Raw genomic sequence first — 19837 nt, 5'->3', positions numbered from 1 at the left:
TTTTTTTTAATCACAATTTTTGAATAAGTGTGATCAAAAGTTTTTGGAGGGATATTTGCCACCTAATTTTATTTTATGTTTAATTTTATTAATTTTTTTTTAAAATTTTGTTTATTTCTCTGTATGTGTCGAATAATACATACACAAAGGAAATACCAATCAACACTCATTGTCTTACTCTCACTGTCACTCTCACTCTCGCTCTCGCTCTCGCTCTCGTCGACTGCCCATCGGTCTCCTCTCATCGACTGACCATCGGCCACCGTCGCTCACCGTCTCATCGTCGTGATCTGTACACCATCTCAGGCCCATTAATTTTGAATCAGGTTTTTCTATTTCTCTCTCTCTGCCTCTCTGTCTCTCTTCCTTTCTCTATTTCCCTATTTGACTCTGGTTCTAAGATTTGTTTGTTTTTGTGTTTTGATGTTGTATGGGTTTGATTTATGGGAAATGAGTAAATGGGTTATGATTTTGATCTCCATTTAGGGTTTTTTTTTTTTTTTTTTTTGTAAACGAATCAAACCGTTGCATATTTGATCCCTTGACTTGTCACTAGCATCAGAACCCAACATGGCTAGGAATTGATCAATTTGAAACTGTACCCATGAATGCTGAATATCAATATGACATCGAAATGTATATCAGTAAGTTAGCAAAATTGCCCAACAAAGAGAGTTCAAACTGAAGTTTAGAGCAAACATTTAGGTACGAATTGCAACAAAATTTTGAAAAAAAGAAGGGTTAGAGAAATCACCCTCATATTTTTATTATCAGTATCCGCATCTGTTGAAGTATCAGTCGTAGGACTGATATCTGCCATCTTGGACTCTTCTCAATCCTTAAAACAACCACTATTCAAACCAGATTTGGTTGTTAACTTTTCTGTGATGGAAATCAATCACAACCCAGTTCAATTGCAACACAAAAACACTTACTGAGATACTTATACTTAGCTTTGACTTGGTTAAGGGTAGTCATATGCAGAAGAGTATATATATGCTAGTCTAATATGGGAAAAAAATCAAATGAAACTTGAGCTTAAGCTTTGAATTAATTTTTGAAGTAAAACATATACAAAGAATAATGCATATAATAATCCAAAACCATATACAGAGAACTATGAATTTGAGACAAAACCCTTTTAAAAGAACCCTTGAACATTAAAATTTCTTCCACTATACAAATATAGACATGTATGTGTAAATACAAGGGGTTGGGAAGTAAATGAATCAAACCTCAGTTGGGCATGGCTTGGCTTGCTCTAGCATTTGCAGATTCTGTAAAGCCTACAGGTAGACGTTCTGGTTTTATTATTCGAAAAATTCATTATTATTAGCTCTAATCAATTTATGTACTTTTTTGGGCTTGGCTTGGCTTGCTCTAATCAGGTTATGGTGCATTATTCTTTGTTTTTCTGATATAATGTTGATAGTTCATCACTAATTGTCTATGTTTGAAGTACTAATAATGGATGTTTGATTTGATTATTTTCCCTAATTATGCTTAAAGAATAACTTATTTTGAAAGCATATAGTTGTATCACTCATCACCATGAGGGCAGGCATTTGTGCAGCGTTGATTTTCTTTGCAATTATCTGCTTTAGTTGTTTTATATTGAAATGCTCAACCTAATTAATCATTATAGTAGTGTAAAGTTATGATTATGTCCTATTGATCTAGTAATTGGATTTGTGTCTAGAGGTTTAACCAATTTTATTTTATTTTATTTTATTTTGTTTGTTTCATGCCAGATTCAAGCTGCCTTTTGGAGGGATGAGATTCAGAGAACTTCTCCAACCCCACAAGATGAAATGAGAGCAGGAATGAGCTACTTCCACGAAACAATCTGGAAGGGTGTTCCTAAATTTTTACGGCGTGTTGATACAACTCTAAAGAACATAGGAATAAATGAATGTGTTCCTTACAATGCTCCCCTTATTCAATTCTCATCCTGGATGGGTGGCGATCGAGATGGTATGATCCTTTTCTTACCAAATTGAGAAGTTAAAAAGTACTTCAACTGCCATTTTTCACTAGTTATGAATACTTCCAAGTTTTCATTTTATTTAAGTGGTTTTATTGGTTAAGCGCAGCTTTTGAGACCAGATTCCTCTCTCTCTCTCTCTCTCTCTCTCTCTCTCGCTGTCATTATTGCTCAACATATGTTTGGCATCAAATGTAGGTAATCCAAGGGTCACTCCTGAGGTCACACAGGATGTTTGCTTGTTGGCTAGGATGATGGCTGCTAACTTGCACTATTCTCAGATTGAGGATCTCATGTTTGAGGTTTCAACTCTTTCAATTGTTGTTTATTTCGGTGATTTTATTCTTTAAAGAGCTCATTTTTCTTTATGTTCGATAACTGTTACTGATATTCTAATTCTTTTTTTTTTGGCCAGTTGTCTATGTGGCGTTGCAGTGATGAGCTTCGTGTTCGAGCCGAAGAACTCCACAGATCATCAAAGAGAGATGCAAAACACTACATAGGTAATTAGATTAATAAGAAAGGTTTTGTCTAGCTAGTTCTTGTTTCCAACACAGAATTTACAAACCAAGGTGGTGTTTTATTGCTGCTTTCTCAGCCTTTTAAATGTGTGTTTTCACTTTGAATTCAGTTTGGTCTGTTGTATTTAAAATAAATACACCAGATAATCATTGTCAAAAGCACATAAAGAAACCCACAGCCCCGTTTCTGTACGTGTGCGCATTGTTAGCAGTGTTCGATTGCTGACCTTTATCATGATGCAGAGTTTTGGAAGCAAGTTCCTGCAAGTGAACCTTATCATGTTATCCTTAGTGATGTAAGGGATAAGCTATATCAGACACGTGAACGCTCTCGCCATTTATTAGCCCATGATATTTCTGACATTCCAGAGGAAGGACCTTTCACCAATATTGAGCAGGTATCTCCTTCCCTTCTGGCTTCCATTTTTTCTCTGCTAAATATTTTATTATTATCCTAAATCTCCACCAAAACCTATTTTCCACTTTGTCAATGCAATTTCATATATTTCATGTAAAGATTTATTCAACTGTTTCTAGTTGGCATTTGGCAAATGCATCCACTTTTGCCATGTGGTTTTGTTGGGTGTGCTCATCTGTATGGATTGGGCATTGACTAGGGTTATTATCCCTTTGGTTTTTAGTATGCATTGCAATGGAAATTCATAATTAATTTTCCTCCGTCTCTCTGTCCAATGGATTTCATCCTAATTAGGCTTTAAATTTCATGTAGTTCTTGAAACCTTTAGAACTCTGCTATAGATCTCTGTTTGTTAGTCCTTGGATGTATGACTAAGAGTTACCCCATCGTGTCCACCCCATCCATTCATCATATGGGCCAAGTAACTTTATTATTTTGATTTCATGCAGCTGTGAAGGAAGGTGCATGAGGTTGTTTCATGCCACTGTTGAAGCTGGTTCTGAATCCATGTGTGAATCTCTCTGCCTTTCTGATGAACTAGTAGAGGTACGCTATCCTTTGGTCTGTACTATATATTCTTTTTTGGCTTGCATTGTTTTGGTTGTTAATGTTGTTTGATAGATTGTTGGCACATTCTGAAGTACATGTGATGTATGTATTTTACAGGCAATACAAAAAAAAATTCTGTGAGAACTGTCAAAAGAAGCAACACCAGTGTTTCTCTTGTGGGGAATTAGGTTCTTTTGATAAATTGTCTGGTGCAGAGGTACGAGTTCTTCTGGAAAATTGAACTACTATTTTAATGTTGACTGTGCATTTTCCCCATTGGATCATCATAGAATTCTTTTTGGTTAAGTTTAGCTATTATCATTATAAAAATTGAAGGTATTCCATCAAGAGCAGAATTTAGCGACTTAGTGTTTCTAGAATAACATTTAAAATAATCTTCTTGGTTAAATTTCAACAAATATTTTGAAATGAGATAGAATAAGTATTTTACATTATAAATGAGTCAATCAATCCCTGGAGATGCTTAGTGTGAAGTCATATTGGATGATTTTGTGTTGCATAAATCTCCTCCCCTCCCCTCCCCTCCCATCCTTCTCTTTTATGGTTTTTATTTTCCATGAAACTTAAATCTTAGTTTTCAGAAAGGGGTGGATTTGTCTTCAATTACCATAGTGGATGATTCTTCAAAGAACAGTGTGTGAAAATGGACTGGATCCAATTATTCAAAGAAATAGAAAGTGGGGGATACAACCAGAAAGCCTCTAAACAACACTGGCTCTACAAAAGTCAGTAAGTCCTTCACCGATGGAAACAAGTTTTCCTTAGGGAATAGTGTGTACAACTTGATCAGCAAAGGTTCCAAAACGAAGTCTAGGAAAGACACACCTGATAGTGAATATAAGCAAACCTTGACCAATAAGCCTGTTGCAAAGGAAATGAGGGATTCACTGTCTCAGGATGCTGATGCAAAATAGAGGTAACTGTCATTTCTTTCCGTCACTTTATTGTTACATCCTGTGTTATTTCTCTTTGCTTTTTAATAATTCAAATGGGAATTATAATAACGTGTCCTGTAGTTTCAGTCGGTGATTGGAATTGGTTGTACATTTATTTGATTGCTTTATTTCTGACATTTATTTTAGGGTTGTACACAGTGTGGTTTGGTTTTGAGCTAAACCAAGAACCAAACTGTGTGGTTTGGTTCCAGGATTTTGTGAACCAAACTGAACCTTAGACATAAGTTTGGTTCTTGTTGAGAACCACGGTTCCTTTCCGAAACAACCTGTTTCATTGTATGATGTTGAAACAATCAAACAAATATATATATATCTTAAGTTGTCCATTGGATGCATACTTTGATCCATCTCTTTGATGTGGTTTCTAAAGCATGCTTTCTCATATATATATATATATTGTGTATGCATTCAGGTTTTTTGGTCTTGACTATGACTTGGATCTCTTCAATATTGTTGCTGTTTCAGATTTTAACATGTAAGTCTCAACATATTCAATGTTTCTCACATATGTTATTTTCCTGAATATTTGATGTGCTTTGTGATTTTCCCCTTTTAAATTACTAATTATTTCATGCATTTGTTTCAGGGGAGCCATGGAAAGCAAGAACTTGAATATATGCTTCGTGAAAATTTTTTTTGACTCTTTATTTCCGTCTACCGTGCGTTTCATTTGATTGAAGTTTGTCTGACTTGGTTGTTGACACAGATTCAATTCCAAGGTTGTTTTGGCATCTCCAGAAACTGCTACAGATGCAGATTATGATGCAATTTTAGGAATTATTGGCCATAAGGTTTGTCATTTATCTCATAAGAAGCATGAAACTTAGATATTTGTTTTTATTTTGTATTAATTTGGGTCTTATTTATGGTGTATATTGTAGTATTTTCTTGTGTATATTATAGAACTCCAGAACACATTGATGAGGCTGCTGCCAAAGTTAATGATGTACTAGCGAGAGCTGAAGAACAAGAGCAGATGATCGAATCACTTCACACCTCTGTAAGCATTCCTTAAGGCTTAGACTTGCACACAAGCACTGCTTGGGCTTATATCGTTTCTAATGCCATGTGATATATTTTTGTTGAATGGCACTCTTTTGGTCTCATTTGTTAAATTAAATCAATGACATTGTTTGAATTGAAAATTATTGATTGTTCATTTCTTTTTAGGTTCACAATGTTCTTCATTTTTATGCAAGCGGCTGGTTATACATGTTACAGAAAGTGGATGCTTTTCTTGTTTTAGTTTGTAGTGTTGATGATTTTTTCCTATTCTATATTTCAGTGTGATGACTATATGTCATCTATGTATATTTGGTCTTATGTCTTTAAAATATCTGGCCATGCATTTAAGATTTTCATTTTAGATTTATTGATTCTATGTATATGTCATTGACCATTGTGATAGTTCTAGAAGTCCAAAATCACAAACCCTAACCAAGATTTTGTATTATGTTGCATTGATTTTCGTCATTTAGTATTTATTTATTTTAATTAATTCTGAGTGTTTTTCCATTGCAGTGTTTATTCGATGTATTACCAGAGGACTGCAGACTTGATTTCTCTTCATTCTGGTTTGTATTTCTTCTTTATTAAAAAGAATACTGAAATTCAATTAAATCATATGACCTTTTTGGTTGCTTTGAATATCTAAAGAAAATAAAGGTAAAACCTTGGGTTTATATACATAAATTTGTTCTGCTTCTTGACAGCTTTTAGGAAACAATTGGAGCAATGGTAGAAAATTCAGAAAATTATTCCTCTTCTAGAGTCTCCAGAATTGATTACATCCTATATATGGTTTTTAAGGAAGTGGTTGTTTGGAAGAAAAAGTTTGTCTACCAAGAGAAGAACCAAGAAATAGAAAAGGCTCTAGGGGAATTTAGGAAAGCCATAAAAGAATTGGCAAATAGTGATGGTTTTATTTCTTGTTCTACTTTTGTGATGCAGATAATCAAAATGAATAGAAAAGTTGTGGTCTTCATGATAAACAACTCTGTTAGATGGGCCAAGTTATTGTGACATTGCAATTCTTAAATTTGCCTTGATTTTGTTTCTATTATTGACAAAGATAATTCTTGTATAAATTATGTATTTCTTAAATTTGCATCAAGTAATTGTTTTGGTTATGTACATTGTCTTAATTAGAGCATATTGGAGAAAATAATTCGTGTAGCCCACTTGATTGAGACACAAGGATAGGCTTGGTTTGGTTTGGTATATGCATTATCTTATTTATACTTGAGTCTTTTATCAGCACAAAGCTTAACTTTGTGTTTCTTTGTTTGAACGGGCATTCATAGATTTAGTGCAGAAATACAACCAAAACGAGATGATTTACCACAAGTATTTTATACGAATTATATATATATATATATATATTTGCTTCTCTCCCCGCATTGGTTTCGCTATGTTGAGCATTTAGCAATGTACTTGCATAGGAACTAGTATCATTTATTTATTTGGATATGATAATGGTTGGTTTGCCTTATCTCAATTTGATTCTAAAAGGTGGATTTCCGTTATTAAGTTCAATAACAAATGCTAATGTTGTAATTTAAATAGTTTTCTCTGTTTACTTAATTTTCTGTAAATGTACTTGTTGAAGTTTTTAGATAACTGGATTCAGTTGTGGATACTAAAAAGATACTGACTTCACCAAGGTTATAGTGACATAACCAATTATGCAGTTCTTTTTTCTTTTATTTATTTATTTTTAATTTCAAATTAGTTGGATTATGAATCAATGGAGTCGAGTTAAGTTGAGTTCTTGTTTGCCAGAAACACTCTGTTTAGAGTGATTTGGTGAGAAATGAAGAGGGGGGGGGGGGGGCGGGGGGCTCTTTTTTGTTATGTTCGGTTTATAATTTTGGATTTGTTGATTCTATATATATTTGGTTTTATAACTTTAAAATATATGGCCATACATTGAAGATTTTCATTTTGGATTTATTGATTCTATGTATACGTCATATTTATATATGGTAATACAAATATTTTATACTAATAACAATCAAAGTTGTTATTCCTTTTCTATTGATGCAGGAGATGAAGAGTCAGTGTGATGAGAAAATGTCCGATTTTGTCTTTTGTAAGACAAGAACAAGCTCTACAAAAATAGTAAGTTAAATCATATGCTTTTAACGGTTTATGAATTAATTTGTATTTTTATTTTTCAGGTCACAAATTTTCTAGAGAGATGCAAAATATGATCAAAGAATTCAAAAACTTAGTTTTTTCACGTTTTTTTCATTTTTTAATATATGTAATCACAGTTAATTTTTTTTTATTAATTCTTTTGTATATACTTTTGAACATTTAACTTTGATTTATGAAATATAGGACATTTTTCCATTCAATATATGGTTATGATTCAAAATATAGTATATAGTGTATATTACATTCTTCAAATGCGCGTACAAAAATAATATTGATTATTCTTTAAATATGTTGAATTCTTTTTTTTATCACAGGTTTTATTAGTTATTAATCACACTTAAAAGATGTGATTTAAATGTTATTAAATGTTTTTAATCACACTTAAAATGTGTGATCTAAATGTTTTTAATCACACTTAAAAGATGTGATCTAATTGTTTTTAATCACACTTAAAAGATGTGATCTAAATATTATTAATCACACTTAAAAGATGTGATGAAATTATTTTTTAATGACACTTAAAAATTGTGATTAAAAATGATTCCTTTTAATCACACTCTCAAATACCACACTTTAATAAAACTTGAAAAGTGTGATTAAAAATTATACATCACACAAAAAAAAGTGTAATCTTTATTTACATTTGTAGTAGTGTCTCCTCCTCTTATGTCCTCTCATTCTCTTCTATCGCTCTCGTTGACGCTCACAATCTCTCTCTCGTAGACCGGCATTCGCAGATCTCCCAACCCTCTCACTCTCTCGTAGACGTATATTGAGGTCGGAGATCCTTCTAGATTATTAATCTAGAAGGATTTGGATCTGCCGGAGTTTGATCGGCCTCCGGTGGGACATTTGTTGGATGAGAAAGTTATTATCTCGGAAATACGATGAAATGGGTTACATTGTTTAAAGATTTCAAAGAATAAGTCGGGTCTTTGTCAGCCTCCTTCCTCTTCTTCTTCATCTTCCTTGTCTAATAACCAAGACAACAATGTCACTTCAACCACACAAGTCTCATCTGCATCTTCATCGTCTTCAAGGTTTGTTTTATCATACTATCTAATTATTAATGTGTTTTATGTTCTCTTGTAATGCCCTAAATTCAATTTTACTGAATGATTTATACTGGGTTTTGTATAATAATGTGTTGTTGGGAGATGTTTGAATCTGCAAGTGTTTGATTAATTTACTCATTGATTAGAACAAAGCTATCAACTGCAAAGTGTTAGGGGTTTCTAATAGATGAAAAGGCATGAAAAGGGGGAATAAAGCGAAAATGAGGGTGTTTGGGTTTCCAACTTCAATTATCCACTAAAGTTAGTAAGGACTTTTAATTAACTTGAGTTTATAAATTTCATTATCAAGTAGTGGTTTCTTATTAAGTAAAAATTCGTGATTTATGATGAAGCTCTGGTGCATTGCATTTTGAATTTCGTTTTGAGTCAGCATGAAGTTCAATGCGACTCATGTAACTTTGTTTTCTGAATTGATTCAAACATTCTAATTTGCTATATTTTTTGTTAAAAAGGCTTCGTGATTGATAGTCTGATTTGAATTTCTGATGCATTGTGTTTGTTTTTGTATTGCTGTTTGTTATCTACTTCATTAGGCGTAGTTGATTTCTATATTGCTCTGTTTAATTCTGATTTCAAGCTCTGTATTGCTGTGCATTGCTTCTCTACACTCTCTACCAGCAGGTTTGATTTTCTTTTAATTTGATCCTGTGTTGTATGATATTAAATTTGTGTCTCAATTTGGTTGAATTGTTGTAGGAGCTGTATGTGTTTGTATGGGAAATGATGGGTTTAATTTCTATTATTTAGATATTAATTTGTGTCTCAATTTGGTTGAATTGTTTTTTGTTTCACTGTCAAATCAAACCAATGCAAGTTTGGTGTCCATATCAAGTGGGTTTTGTTATTGCTTTTGAGTAATAATGATTTTTTTAATGGCATTGAATTGGATGTCTGTTTGGTTTTCTTTGTACTTTTTTACAGCATTTTTGTTCAAAATTACTTTGTAGGCAGGCACAGACTCTAAATTGAGCCTATTTAAGAAAAGCAAAAAACCAATTCTAGGGGTCACAACTTCACTGGTTTGAAACCTTTTCAGTGTTTGGTAAAGCATTTCAGAAGTACATATGCCAACCTTTACTCGACAAAAATTCCCAAAACCTGGTTAAAATCCAACGAAGTTGGCTGGTTTTTCAAAATTTCTGATAAATTAATGAAAGTGTCTGGTCCATTTTTTAGATTACCCAAAGCAAAGTATATAATGAAATTGAATTGTTTTTCATTCTTAATTTTAAGAAATGAATGACTATCATTTTCCTTTTATTTGAGCATTGTCATGTTTGTTTTATCTTATGAAATTCTCCTCAAAAGTTCCCTCTCATAAAAAGGTAAGATCACTTCTGTCACACTCAAATAAATTTTCCCTTCTAATTTCTATTTAGGCAAGCATATCACTTAAGTGACAGTATAAAAAGGTTACTTGAAATCTGATCATGAGTTGTCTTGAAGAAATAATGATTATGCAAAATTTCTGATATTATGCCATTATGAATTTCCTAAAAAACTTGCATCCTCTTCTATGTATCATTTCATTTTGAATAATCGAAGTTAATGTGAACTTCAAATATGAACTTGATTTGCAATTTTGAGTTAATGTTGTTTTCTTTGTCTTCTTTGTCAGAATCTACTATTGGATGCCAAAAGAAAGCTTGGTGAAATTTTATCAACATTTGAATTTTTGGATAGCAACTCAATGGATCTGGTAAATTTTCTCTACTGGATATGGATACAGATATTTGAACTAAAAAATCTTTCTTTTATTTGCATTACATTATTTAACTGCATTAGAGAGAGATTCTTCAAAATTAGAAGGTTTAAGATTAGTAGGACCAATATCAGTCAGAAACATGGGCCTTGTTTGGTTTGTGTTTGTAGAATAATTTATCACATAGCCATAGATTTGTATAGGAACCAACAGAAACACCTTAGGAGGGACCAATATAAGTTGTATGAACTTACGGCACATTAATGGGATGCACCATTTGTGAATTAACCTTAAAATTAATTTTTTATTCTCATAATCTCGAAAAAAAACTTGTTAGATGGATAACTTGTATAATTGATCTAATTGTAAATTGATGAGTTATTAATGTTTTTAATCTTTTGTATAATTAATTAATTACTAAAGTTTTTAATTTATTTTTTTGCAGATTGGATTGGGGTGGCATTTTTGACGTGCAACAATGATGTAATTTACTTTGAATGTTCTTTTTTGTTTGATAAGGATACACATACTTTGTGGAGTTGCACTAATTATTGTTGGATGTTTGGTAGAATTGTATGAGTTATAACTTTTGGATATTTTGTGGATATTTCACTATTTTATTGTATTATGATGAAATTATTTGTAATGATGAATGAATATTTTTATTTTGTTAATTCGTAAATGTGTTGATGATAGGTTAGGTTAAGTTGTGATGAAATTGTTATATTCAACAGGTTTCAACATGAACAGGGTTTTATTTGTTGAACTAAAATTTAGATTTTGATAAAATAGGTATATAATGTGGAAAAAAATATTATGGAATTAGTGACAAAATTTTTCATTCCTAAAGAAGGTTTTTTCGTCTTACTTGGCTTAGGTGGAAGATTAATTTTGTTATGAATTTTTTATTTCGTCGCTAAATGAATTTGTCATGATGAAAAGTATTCACATTTTATCACTATTACCCTCAATGTGTGACGATTTTTTTTTGACATTATGTCATTTTTTTAATGATAAATTTGTTTTTGTCTCTATTGGTAGCTTCTTTGACAAAAAATTTTCGTCTTTGTTTATATTAAACATAACAAAATTATTTCGTCTCTATTTCTTATATTTATGATAAAATACTTTCATCTCTAATTTCTTTCATTAATGACAAAATATTTTGTCGCTAATTACTTATAAGTATGTTCCCAACAGAGTGTATTGGAGACAAAAAAAAATTCATCACAAATTTATCATTTTTAATGATGAATTTGTTTGTCTCTATTGGTAGCTTCTTTGACAATTTTTTTTTGTCTTCGTTTATATTAAACGTGACAAAATTATTTCGTCTCTATTTCTTATATTTATGACAAAATACTTTTGTCTCTAATTTCTTTTTTAATGACAAAATATTTTGTCGCTAATTACTTGCAAGTATGTTCCCAACAGAGTGTATTGGAGACAAAAAAATTCGTCACAAATTTATCATTTTTAATGATGAATTTGTTTTTGTCTCTATTGGTAGCGTCTTTGACAAAAAAATTTCGTCTTCGTTTATATTAAACGTGACAAGATTATTTCGTCTCTATTTTTTATATTTATGACAAAATACTTTTGTCTCTAATTTCTTCTTTAATGACAAAATATTTTGTCGCTAATTACTTACAAGTATGTTCCCAACAAAGCGTATTGGAGACAAAAAAATTCGTCACAAATTTATCATTTTCAATGACGAATTTTTTTTTTCGTCTCTAAGACCCTTTAGCGACGACCCTTTGGAGACAAAACGGGTGACGAAAAATGTTCGTCGTAATTAGTTTGGGTGACGAAATATATACATTTTGGGACAAATTTGTTTCATCTTTAAATCCCAAATTTGTTGTAGTGGTGGCAGGTATTAATGTGACACTCTAACGATGTGACACTCCAAAAAAATTAAAAATTCCTTAGTATATTTTTCTTAAATGTGACAATGTGGCGGGTATGATATGACACTCCAAAACTTTTACTTTAAAAACAATAAAAACTCCTTAGTGTATTTTTTTCAATTGGAACAACGAGGCAGGTATGATATGATACTTAAGAAAAAATAAAAATTCCTTAGTGTACTTTTTTCAAACGTGACAACGTGACGGGTATGATGTGACACTCTAAAAAAATTAAAAACTGCTTAATGTACTTTTTTTAAATGTGACATGTGATACTCTAACGTGGCAGATATAATGTGATACTCTAAAAAATTAAAAATTCTTTAGTGTATTTTTCCCAAATGTGATACTCTAACGTGGTGGGTATGATGTGACACTAAAAAACTCTTTAGTGTACTTTTTTCATATGTGACCCTCTAATGTGTCGGGCAAATAAGTCATCACACATCCAAAAGGAGTAAATAGATCACAAGATAAAATATGAGGCTATATGAATTACAAGTCCAAAATATGTGACTTATTAGTCAATCTCTCTAAAAAGAATGAGAGAAAGAGATACATAGAAAATTGTATGAGAATATGGGCAAATATTAAGCCCTAGTTTAATAAGATGGTTGGGATTAATTTCACTCACTAAAAAATAAATAAATTAAAAAATTAATAAGATAAAATGTTATATCCAAATCATAATCATTCACTTATTTCTCTCAAAACTATAAAAAAAAACCAAAAGTTCATCTCAAATGAAACTTTTGAAATCAGGCTAAAATAACAAAAAAAACCTAAAAAGACGGATTTAAAAAGTTCTTTCCAAACAAAACCTAAATGAGAATACACTCTACCGCTGTCCCGTAAACCTATCGTTTACGAAAAGCCAATTAAAGGTCGCCAATACATAAAAAAAAGACCCACTAAACTTTTATTGGGTAAATTATACTTATACCCTTTGAGATTTAGATTTAATACATATCACTTTTAACGTTTGAGAAATTACACTAACCCCTCTGTTATTGTAATTATTTAAACGGAATGAAAATATTAAATTCATACAATCTCTCTTTTCTTGATTTGTTTTACTTCTTTTGTTTTGTTTTGTTTTGTTTTGTTTTGTTTTTTTGTCTTTCCTTTGCTTTTTTTTTTCTTTCCCCAATATAATTTCCTCTATTTTTTGTTAGGAGTTATTGCTTTTTATATAAGTAGGAGTTTGTGAAATGAGACTATTGATTACAAGGGTGAGAATATAATTTTCAGAACATCAGAAGGTAGGATGTAATTGGATTAAACCTCAGATAATGTTTGAGAGCTCGAAAAAGGTCCCCCGTAATCCCCTTAATGCCCAAAACGACGTCGTTTTGGGCGTTATTTATTTATTTTATTTTATTTTTCTTCTTCTTCTTCTTCACGCAGCTCTGAGACAGAGGGAGAGGGAGAGGAAGAGAAAGAGAAAGAGGGAGAGGGAGAGAAGAAATCGTCGCAGGTCGCAGGGAAGAGCTTCTCGCCATCGCAGGGAAGAGCTCGTCGCCCGCCGTCGCAGCCACTGCCTCTGCCTCTGCCTCTGCCTCCTTCTCCGCCCCCCGCCTCCGCCTCCACACCCCGATTTATTTGGCCCCCTCCAGTCCTTCGGCTTCCTCCTCCTCCTCCTTCCTTCTCTTCTTCTTCTTCTTCCCCCTCCTCCTCCTCCTCCTCCTCCTCCTCCTCCTTCTATTTTCTGCAAATTCGGGGGATTCGGGGTGTAGCTCTTTCGAGCTACCAAGCATGACCCTTAAACCTCAAAGGGTGTAAGTGTAATTAACCCAACTTTTATTGTTCTCATACATACAAGTTTTCGCGTCTGATCACACCTCCAAATCCCCCTCTTCCTTTCCGTCTGCGCATCTGCACCCTTTCTCAGGGAACACTGACCACCGACCATTGACCATCGCAACCGTTTCCTCCCTCACCTTACAACGCAATGTCCAGCCCTTCCCTTCCGTCTTTCCCTCAGCTCCCTCTCAACAACAAAATGTAAAACTGTGTCAAGAGATCATTATAGACAGAACAAATACACAAACCCTTTTGAAGAGATTTTATGAACAGCATAGCAAGATTCTACATATATCAAAGATGGATACCAAAAACAATTGCTAAATTGAGACCATCAATCAATCAAGTGATCATGTACAATTTATCGAGGCAATAGATATAGGTGTTTGGCAAAAATTATTCAATGTCCCATGTAGCACTGCCCTTAAGCGAATCCAAAATTATTTGTTTGCGTGGGTTTCACATAAATGGATGATTTGAATTGATTTGGAATATTGTCACGTTACAAAATAAACAAAAAAATAGAGGATTTTTTTTTTTTTTTTTGTGTGCTTATTTTGACTTTTTTTTTTTAATTTTTAAAAGAATTTAAAAAAAATATAATTTTTTTTTGAAAAAAGTCTTGGGTGGCCCCTGCCAGCCCCGACTGTCAATCCTTGTGCATGGATAGACTTCTGAACTTGTGGTCTTCTTCTCTGAAATTTCCTCTCATCTTCTTAGTATTCTCCCTCTCTCTCATTTGTATTTATATATCAGTTTAGCCAAGGATAAAGGGAAGAAAGAAAAAACAGAAAAAAGGCAAAGTTTCTGCATTTGGTGGTGAAAGCAGAGTTCTCAACCCCCAAGTGTACACTTTCTGGCTTGTTATAGGTATGTGAATTACTTATTCAATTAAGCTCTCAAAAGGACTAAACTTCTAATTCATGATACGGATCTACCCTCTAAAAAAATTAGACCAAGTTTAAAATTTAAATAATGAATATTCAATGAGCTTTGTTGCCAATTGCTCCATATATTCTAGTCAACCCATGTTTGTTTTATCCCAAAGCTTTCTTTTATTGTTTTTTAATTTTTTTTTTATCAATTCAAGCATATATGTTTCTATCCTTTTTTTTATCGAAACATGAATAGACAGAATTTTATGAGACAGAAAATATATGGATGGGCATAATTTTATAATATTTGTTAGTGAAAATCTATATTTAGAAAATCATATTCATTAATATATTTCGATAATGTGTTCATTACATTATTAGTGGAAATATCATAGAAAATATACCAAAAATTTTGGAAAAATGATTTTCAATCTCCTTTCTCGAGTGAATTAAAAAGTTTGACAAAAAGAGAATATAATAGCACGGTAGACTATAGGCTCCCATTTTTGTCCACTACTATTAGAGATTAAGAATCCATACACATAAAATATTAACTATATCTAGCCTAGATTCAATTTTTGTATTGTGGAATCCATGCACACTTAGATCTGTACTATATATATTTCTTTCTTTTTGTTGATGTTTTTCTGTCTTTAAATTCTCAATCTCGAACATGCTCTTATTTGTTAGTCACAAACCTTTTTATACTATGTGTACTTTATCATATTGTGCAATTGAGAGAAGGTTTAGAACATATTAAGGAATTTTGGAAACAAGAAATCTGAATTCTTGCCATACAATTGTTAGCTTAGCTCTATTTTTATGATATTCATATTGTGCGGGGATCTTCAAAAAATTTCAATTACACCAAAATAATTTATGGTTTTGACTATAAAGAAGAAGAATTATACAAATATATAGAAATTCAAACCAAATCACAACTTCACAAAAGATAACATACTCCAGAGTGTCAAAATCTCTTATTTGACAGTTGGTATGTGATCATTTTGCCCATTTAAGCTTTCAAAATAATTGAACTTCTAATTAATGATAGGGGATATGGTAATTCTACAGATAATTAGAGCAAAATTTTCCACTGATTTATAATTAGTTTCACCATTTCGCGTTTGTCCAAATAAAATTACCATGAACAATCAAAACTGTGAGGGGTGGTTTCGCAATATTCCTTCGTCCCAAACAGACATTTGTTTGATCCTCACTCTGGTGCCTGAAACAAGAAACACTCCGATCAAAGATGCCAGAATTAGCACTCCAACAATTAAGTCAAATTCTAGATGAAATGAGATAGGTTAGATAATTTGGGAATCAATTAAGTTTGGATGAATGTGCATACCTTTCTTCTTCTAGTTCTCTTCCTTACATAGAGAGCTTGTGTAAATATTTCTTTACGTAAATTGAGTTTTCCATCATTACTACAATGTCAAGACCCATGTCCCTATTGCACCTCCGGAAAGGGACAGCTTAGGCCCACTTCGATTGGGATAGTCATGTCGAACTGACCTTTGTAGTCGACATGAATGCTCTTTAATTGTTGGCAATTGTTTCTCGACGTGTCACCCACATAGATTGCTCGACGTCGTATATCTAATCCAGTGGGCCTGGTCTAGTATGGGCCTAATTAGGCCATTAGTGACGGGCTTATGCTCTGTTTGCTGAATGTATAATTTTCATACTAAGGCCTCGTTTGGGACCATGTTTTTTTAGTACCTTTTTATCTTTTTGGCTAAAATATGATGTAAAAAAAACTAATATGTTTGGGATAACTTTTTGACTTTTTACGAAAAGATGTGCAAAAAGTAGAAAGAAAATAGAATCTTTGACTTTTTGGTATAAATAGTTGACTTTTTGGCTTTTTTAATAACTTTTTGACTTTTTGACTTTTTGGCTAAAAAAATCACTTGCCAAATGAGGCCTAAGCTTCCACCAAAACAAATGCATGATAAATGTCAAAACTCATTAGACAACCCAAGAAATCAAAGAGTCATGTTGCCTTTACTTTCCTTCAATGTTGGTTTGGTTGAATTTTTAAGTGTTATCTATTCTAAGTAGACATGGATGGAATCAAGATTTCATTTTCAGGGGCCAAGCATGAAGATATATATATATATATATATGAAAAATGCTTCGGACCCCCACTGGGGGTCGACCCCCAGTGAGGTGGCGCACCGTGATTGGTAAAAAAAAAGCTGTTTTATTTTATTTTTATTTTTTTTTGAGTTTCAGCCAGTGGGGGCTCGCCACCTCACTGGGGGTGCGACCCCCACTGGGGGTCTGCAGCAGTTCCGATATATATATATATATATATATTAGCGGTTCGTACACGTAATGCGTATGCAATTCGAAAAAGATAATAGTATGAGAAAAATGACAAAGAAAAATATATACATAGTATGAGTTGTTCAAGTGGTAATTGTCTTCTTTGTCAAACACATGATCTTGATTTTGAGTCTCATCCTCTTCTTAATATAATTTTTTTTCATAAGTACCAACTATTACATAATGATTATTTTAGTGATTTTTTTTATTATTTAAGAAAAGAAGTGTAAAAAAAATAGAGAATTTTTTTTTTTTTTTAATATATAAAGAAGAGATAGTCAAACTATAACAGGAGAAACAAAATAATTTGGAAAAATTGCAAATCAATTGAAACTTCACAAAATATTTGCAAATTCATGAAAGAGTTTATAGCTTTAATTATTAAAGTTGATAAAGTTTACCACTAATTTGAAATTATTTTTGAAAACTGACCCTGATTTGTAATTTTTCCAAATAGTTTATAATGACTTTGATAATAGTCATAATTTTTTTTAATGATTTTTCCTATCATAGTGTAACCACAATAATTAAGAATTAACACCACAAAAATTCAATTTTTTTATTATAAAAAATAATGTATATCATAGCCTTCCTAATATATTTATGTGATGCCAATGACATAACCATACAGCTAAAGGGGGCCAAGCCTATAAATTGGGAAGTTTTTGGTATTTTAGAGGGACATGGAGATGTCCCCGGGCCCTGTGTCCGTAGAAAATCTACCTGCAGATTACTCTTTTCCTCCTCCTCCTTCTTCGGGCAACGGGGCTGCAGCAGCAGGTAAGTTCGTTCATGAAGTAGAAATTGTAAAAAAATAAAATTTAATATAATATAGAAAAAAAATATAATATTTATTTTATTTTATTTTATTTTCAATTTACAGGCATAATAGTGTCTCTGCTAGTACTTGTAGTCATCGTCCTTATCTCAGTGGCTTGCGCCAGGAGAGCGAGAAGAGCAATTGTTTCAGACTTACGAGCAGTTGTGGCTCCACCACCGACCTCACCGACCTTAAATATGGTTCAAGTTTGGGAGATGGATGTGCCAACAATGGAGAGATTCCTCCAAGACTTGGCCAAGGAGAGACCGGTTAGATTTACAGCCCAACAACTATGTAGTTTCACAACTAATTACGCTACAAGGTTGGGTTTGGGAGGTTTTGGGGTTGTTTACAAAGGCCAATTTCCAAATGGAGTTAAGATTGCAGTCAAGGTCCTCAATAGGAGCTTAGATAGAGGAGCCGAGGAACAATTCATGGCAGAGGTGAGTACTATTGGAAGAACATACCATATAAATCTGGTTAGGTTATATGGATTTTGCTATGATAGCATAATGAGCGCCTTAGTGTACGAGTACATGGAAAATGGATCACTAGATAAACACCTTTTTAGCGATACACAAGCAATTGAGTGGGTAAAGCTCCATGAAATCGCGATTGGGACAGCAAAAGGTATTACTTACCTACACGAAGAGTGTCAACAGAGGATCATTCACTATGACATAAAGCCCGGAAATGTTCTGTTAGATGCCAATTTTTTCCCCAAAGTCGCTGATTTCGGATTGGCAAAGCTTTGCAATAGAGACAACACACATGTGTCTTCCGCAGGATATAGAGGGACTCCCGGTTACTCAGCGCCGGAGTTTCTTCTAAAGAACTATCCCATTACACATAAATGTGATGTTTATAGTTTTGGTATGCTATTGTTTGAGATAGTAGGAAGGAGGAGGAATACCAAAGTTGGGGCTGATGAGAGCATGGATTGGTTTCCAAAACATGTTTGGGATGAGTTTGAGAAAGGCGAGTTGGGAGCAATGACATTGTTCGTGTGGAATCGAAGAGGATAATAGAGAGAAAGCAGAGAGAATGGCAATGGTGGCTTTGTGGTGTGTTCAGGACTCGCCTCAGGAAAGGCCGCCGATGAGTGTTGTAGTGAAAATGTTGGAGGGAGAAGTGGAGGTGAAGGCACCTCCTAAACCATTCCATTATTTGTATTCTATGGCGAATGTGCTGAACCTACCAAACAGTTCAGACTACACAAGCAGTGAAGGAAGTAATACACATTGGTACAAGGACACCACTCCTATCATGGCTAAGTATGAGATACAAATGGCCAGTTCAAGCTAAAGAATGAGAAATCTCTGTAATTTGTATCCTAAAGAAAAAAAAAAAAAGGCCTTGAATTTTCTTTTTTTTTTTTGGTTTGTCTTTAATAATGAAATGCAATATATATATATATATATATTTTAAAGAAAGGTTATGAGATGCAATATTAATGTATCCAATTTGTATGCTTGACTTCTTTCTTTTTTTTTAATTTATGTATTTTATAGTTTATTTATCTTCAGAAAAATGCTAAATTAGTGAGACTATTGGATGAGATTAGTGTAATTTACCCATAATCATTTTTATTTACCACTTGAGTTGCACAAAAATATTAGGTAAAATAAGGTTGTTTCAAAATCCTATTATGCGTAGACAAGAACATGTAGGACTTTAATATTATAAGAAGGCAAATGTTTATG

At 32.8% G+C, this 19837-nt stretch overlaps 1 protein-coding gene and 1 pseudogene across 2 annotated transcripts; both read left to right on the top strand.

The window, feature by feature from the left end:
* Positions 1–1246: 1246 nt before the first annotated feature.
* LOC145805220 (phosphoenolpyruvate carboxylase 2-like) lies at positions 1247–11060 on the top strand. The gene is made up of 15 exons (XM_082900293.1): positions 1247–1279; positions 1752–1974; positions 2183–2286; positions 2400–2487; positions 2749–2903; positions 3373–3469; positions 3590–4409; positions 4862–4924; positions 5036–5240; positions 5331–5449; positions 5971–6023; positions 7495–7569; positions 8332–8648; positions 10303–10383; positions 10832–11060. Exons 1-6 carry the CDS (start codon positions 1247–1249, stop codon positions 3376–3378), a joined length of 609 nt encoding a protein of 202 aa, XP_082756419.1. The 3' UTR covers positions 3379–3469; positions 3590–4409; positions 4862–4924; positions 5036–5240; positions 5331–5449; positions 5971–6023; positions 7495–7569; positions 8332–8648; positions 10303–10383; positions 10832–11060.
* Positions 11061–14823: 3763 nt separating this feature from the next.
* Positions 14824–19614, top strand: LOC114264923 (rust resistance kinase Lr10-like; annotated as a pseudogene). Its single transcript, XR_014348376.1, has 3 exons — positions 14824–14972; positions 17946–18094; positions 18198–19614. The product of XR_014348376.1 is annotated as a rust resistance kinase Lr10-like (transcript).
* The last annotated feature ends 223 nt before the right edge of the window (positions 19615–19837 follow it).

This window comes from Camellia sinensis, chromosome 13 (assembly GCF_055761805.1).
Source record: "Camellia sinensis isolate YWXY chromosome 13, ASM5576180v1, whole genome shotgun sequence".
Taxonomy (NCBI): domain Eukaryota; kingdom Viridiplantae; phylum Streptophyta; class Magnoliopsida; order Ericales; family Theaceae; genus Camellia; species Camellia sinensis.
The sequence above is the reverse complement of the archived record's forward strand: the minus strand, read 5'-3'. Positions and strand labels throughout refer to the sequence as shown.

Excerpts from the sequence above, each read along its gene's own strand:
- LOC145805220 (XM_082900293.1), top strand. The coding sequence starts at position 1,247 with ATGGCTTGGCTTGCTCTAGCATTTGCAGATTCT. Across the intron at positions 1,975-2,182 it reads GATGGGTGGCGATCGAGATG|GTAATCCAAGGGTCACTCCT; the intron begins GTATGATCCTTT and ends CATCAAATGTAG. Across the intron at positions 2,488-2,748 it reads AGATGCAAAACACTACATAG|AGTTTTGGAAGCAAGTTCCT; the intron begins GTAATTAGATTA and ends ATCATGATGCAG.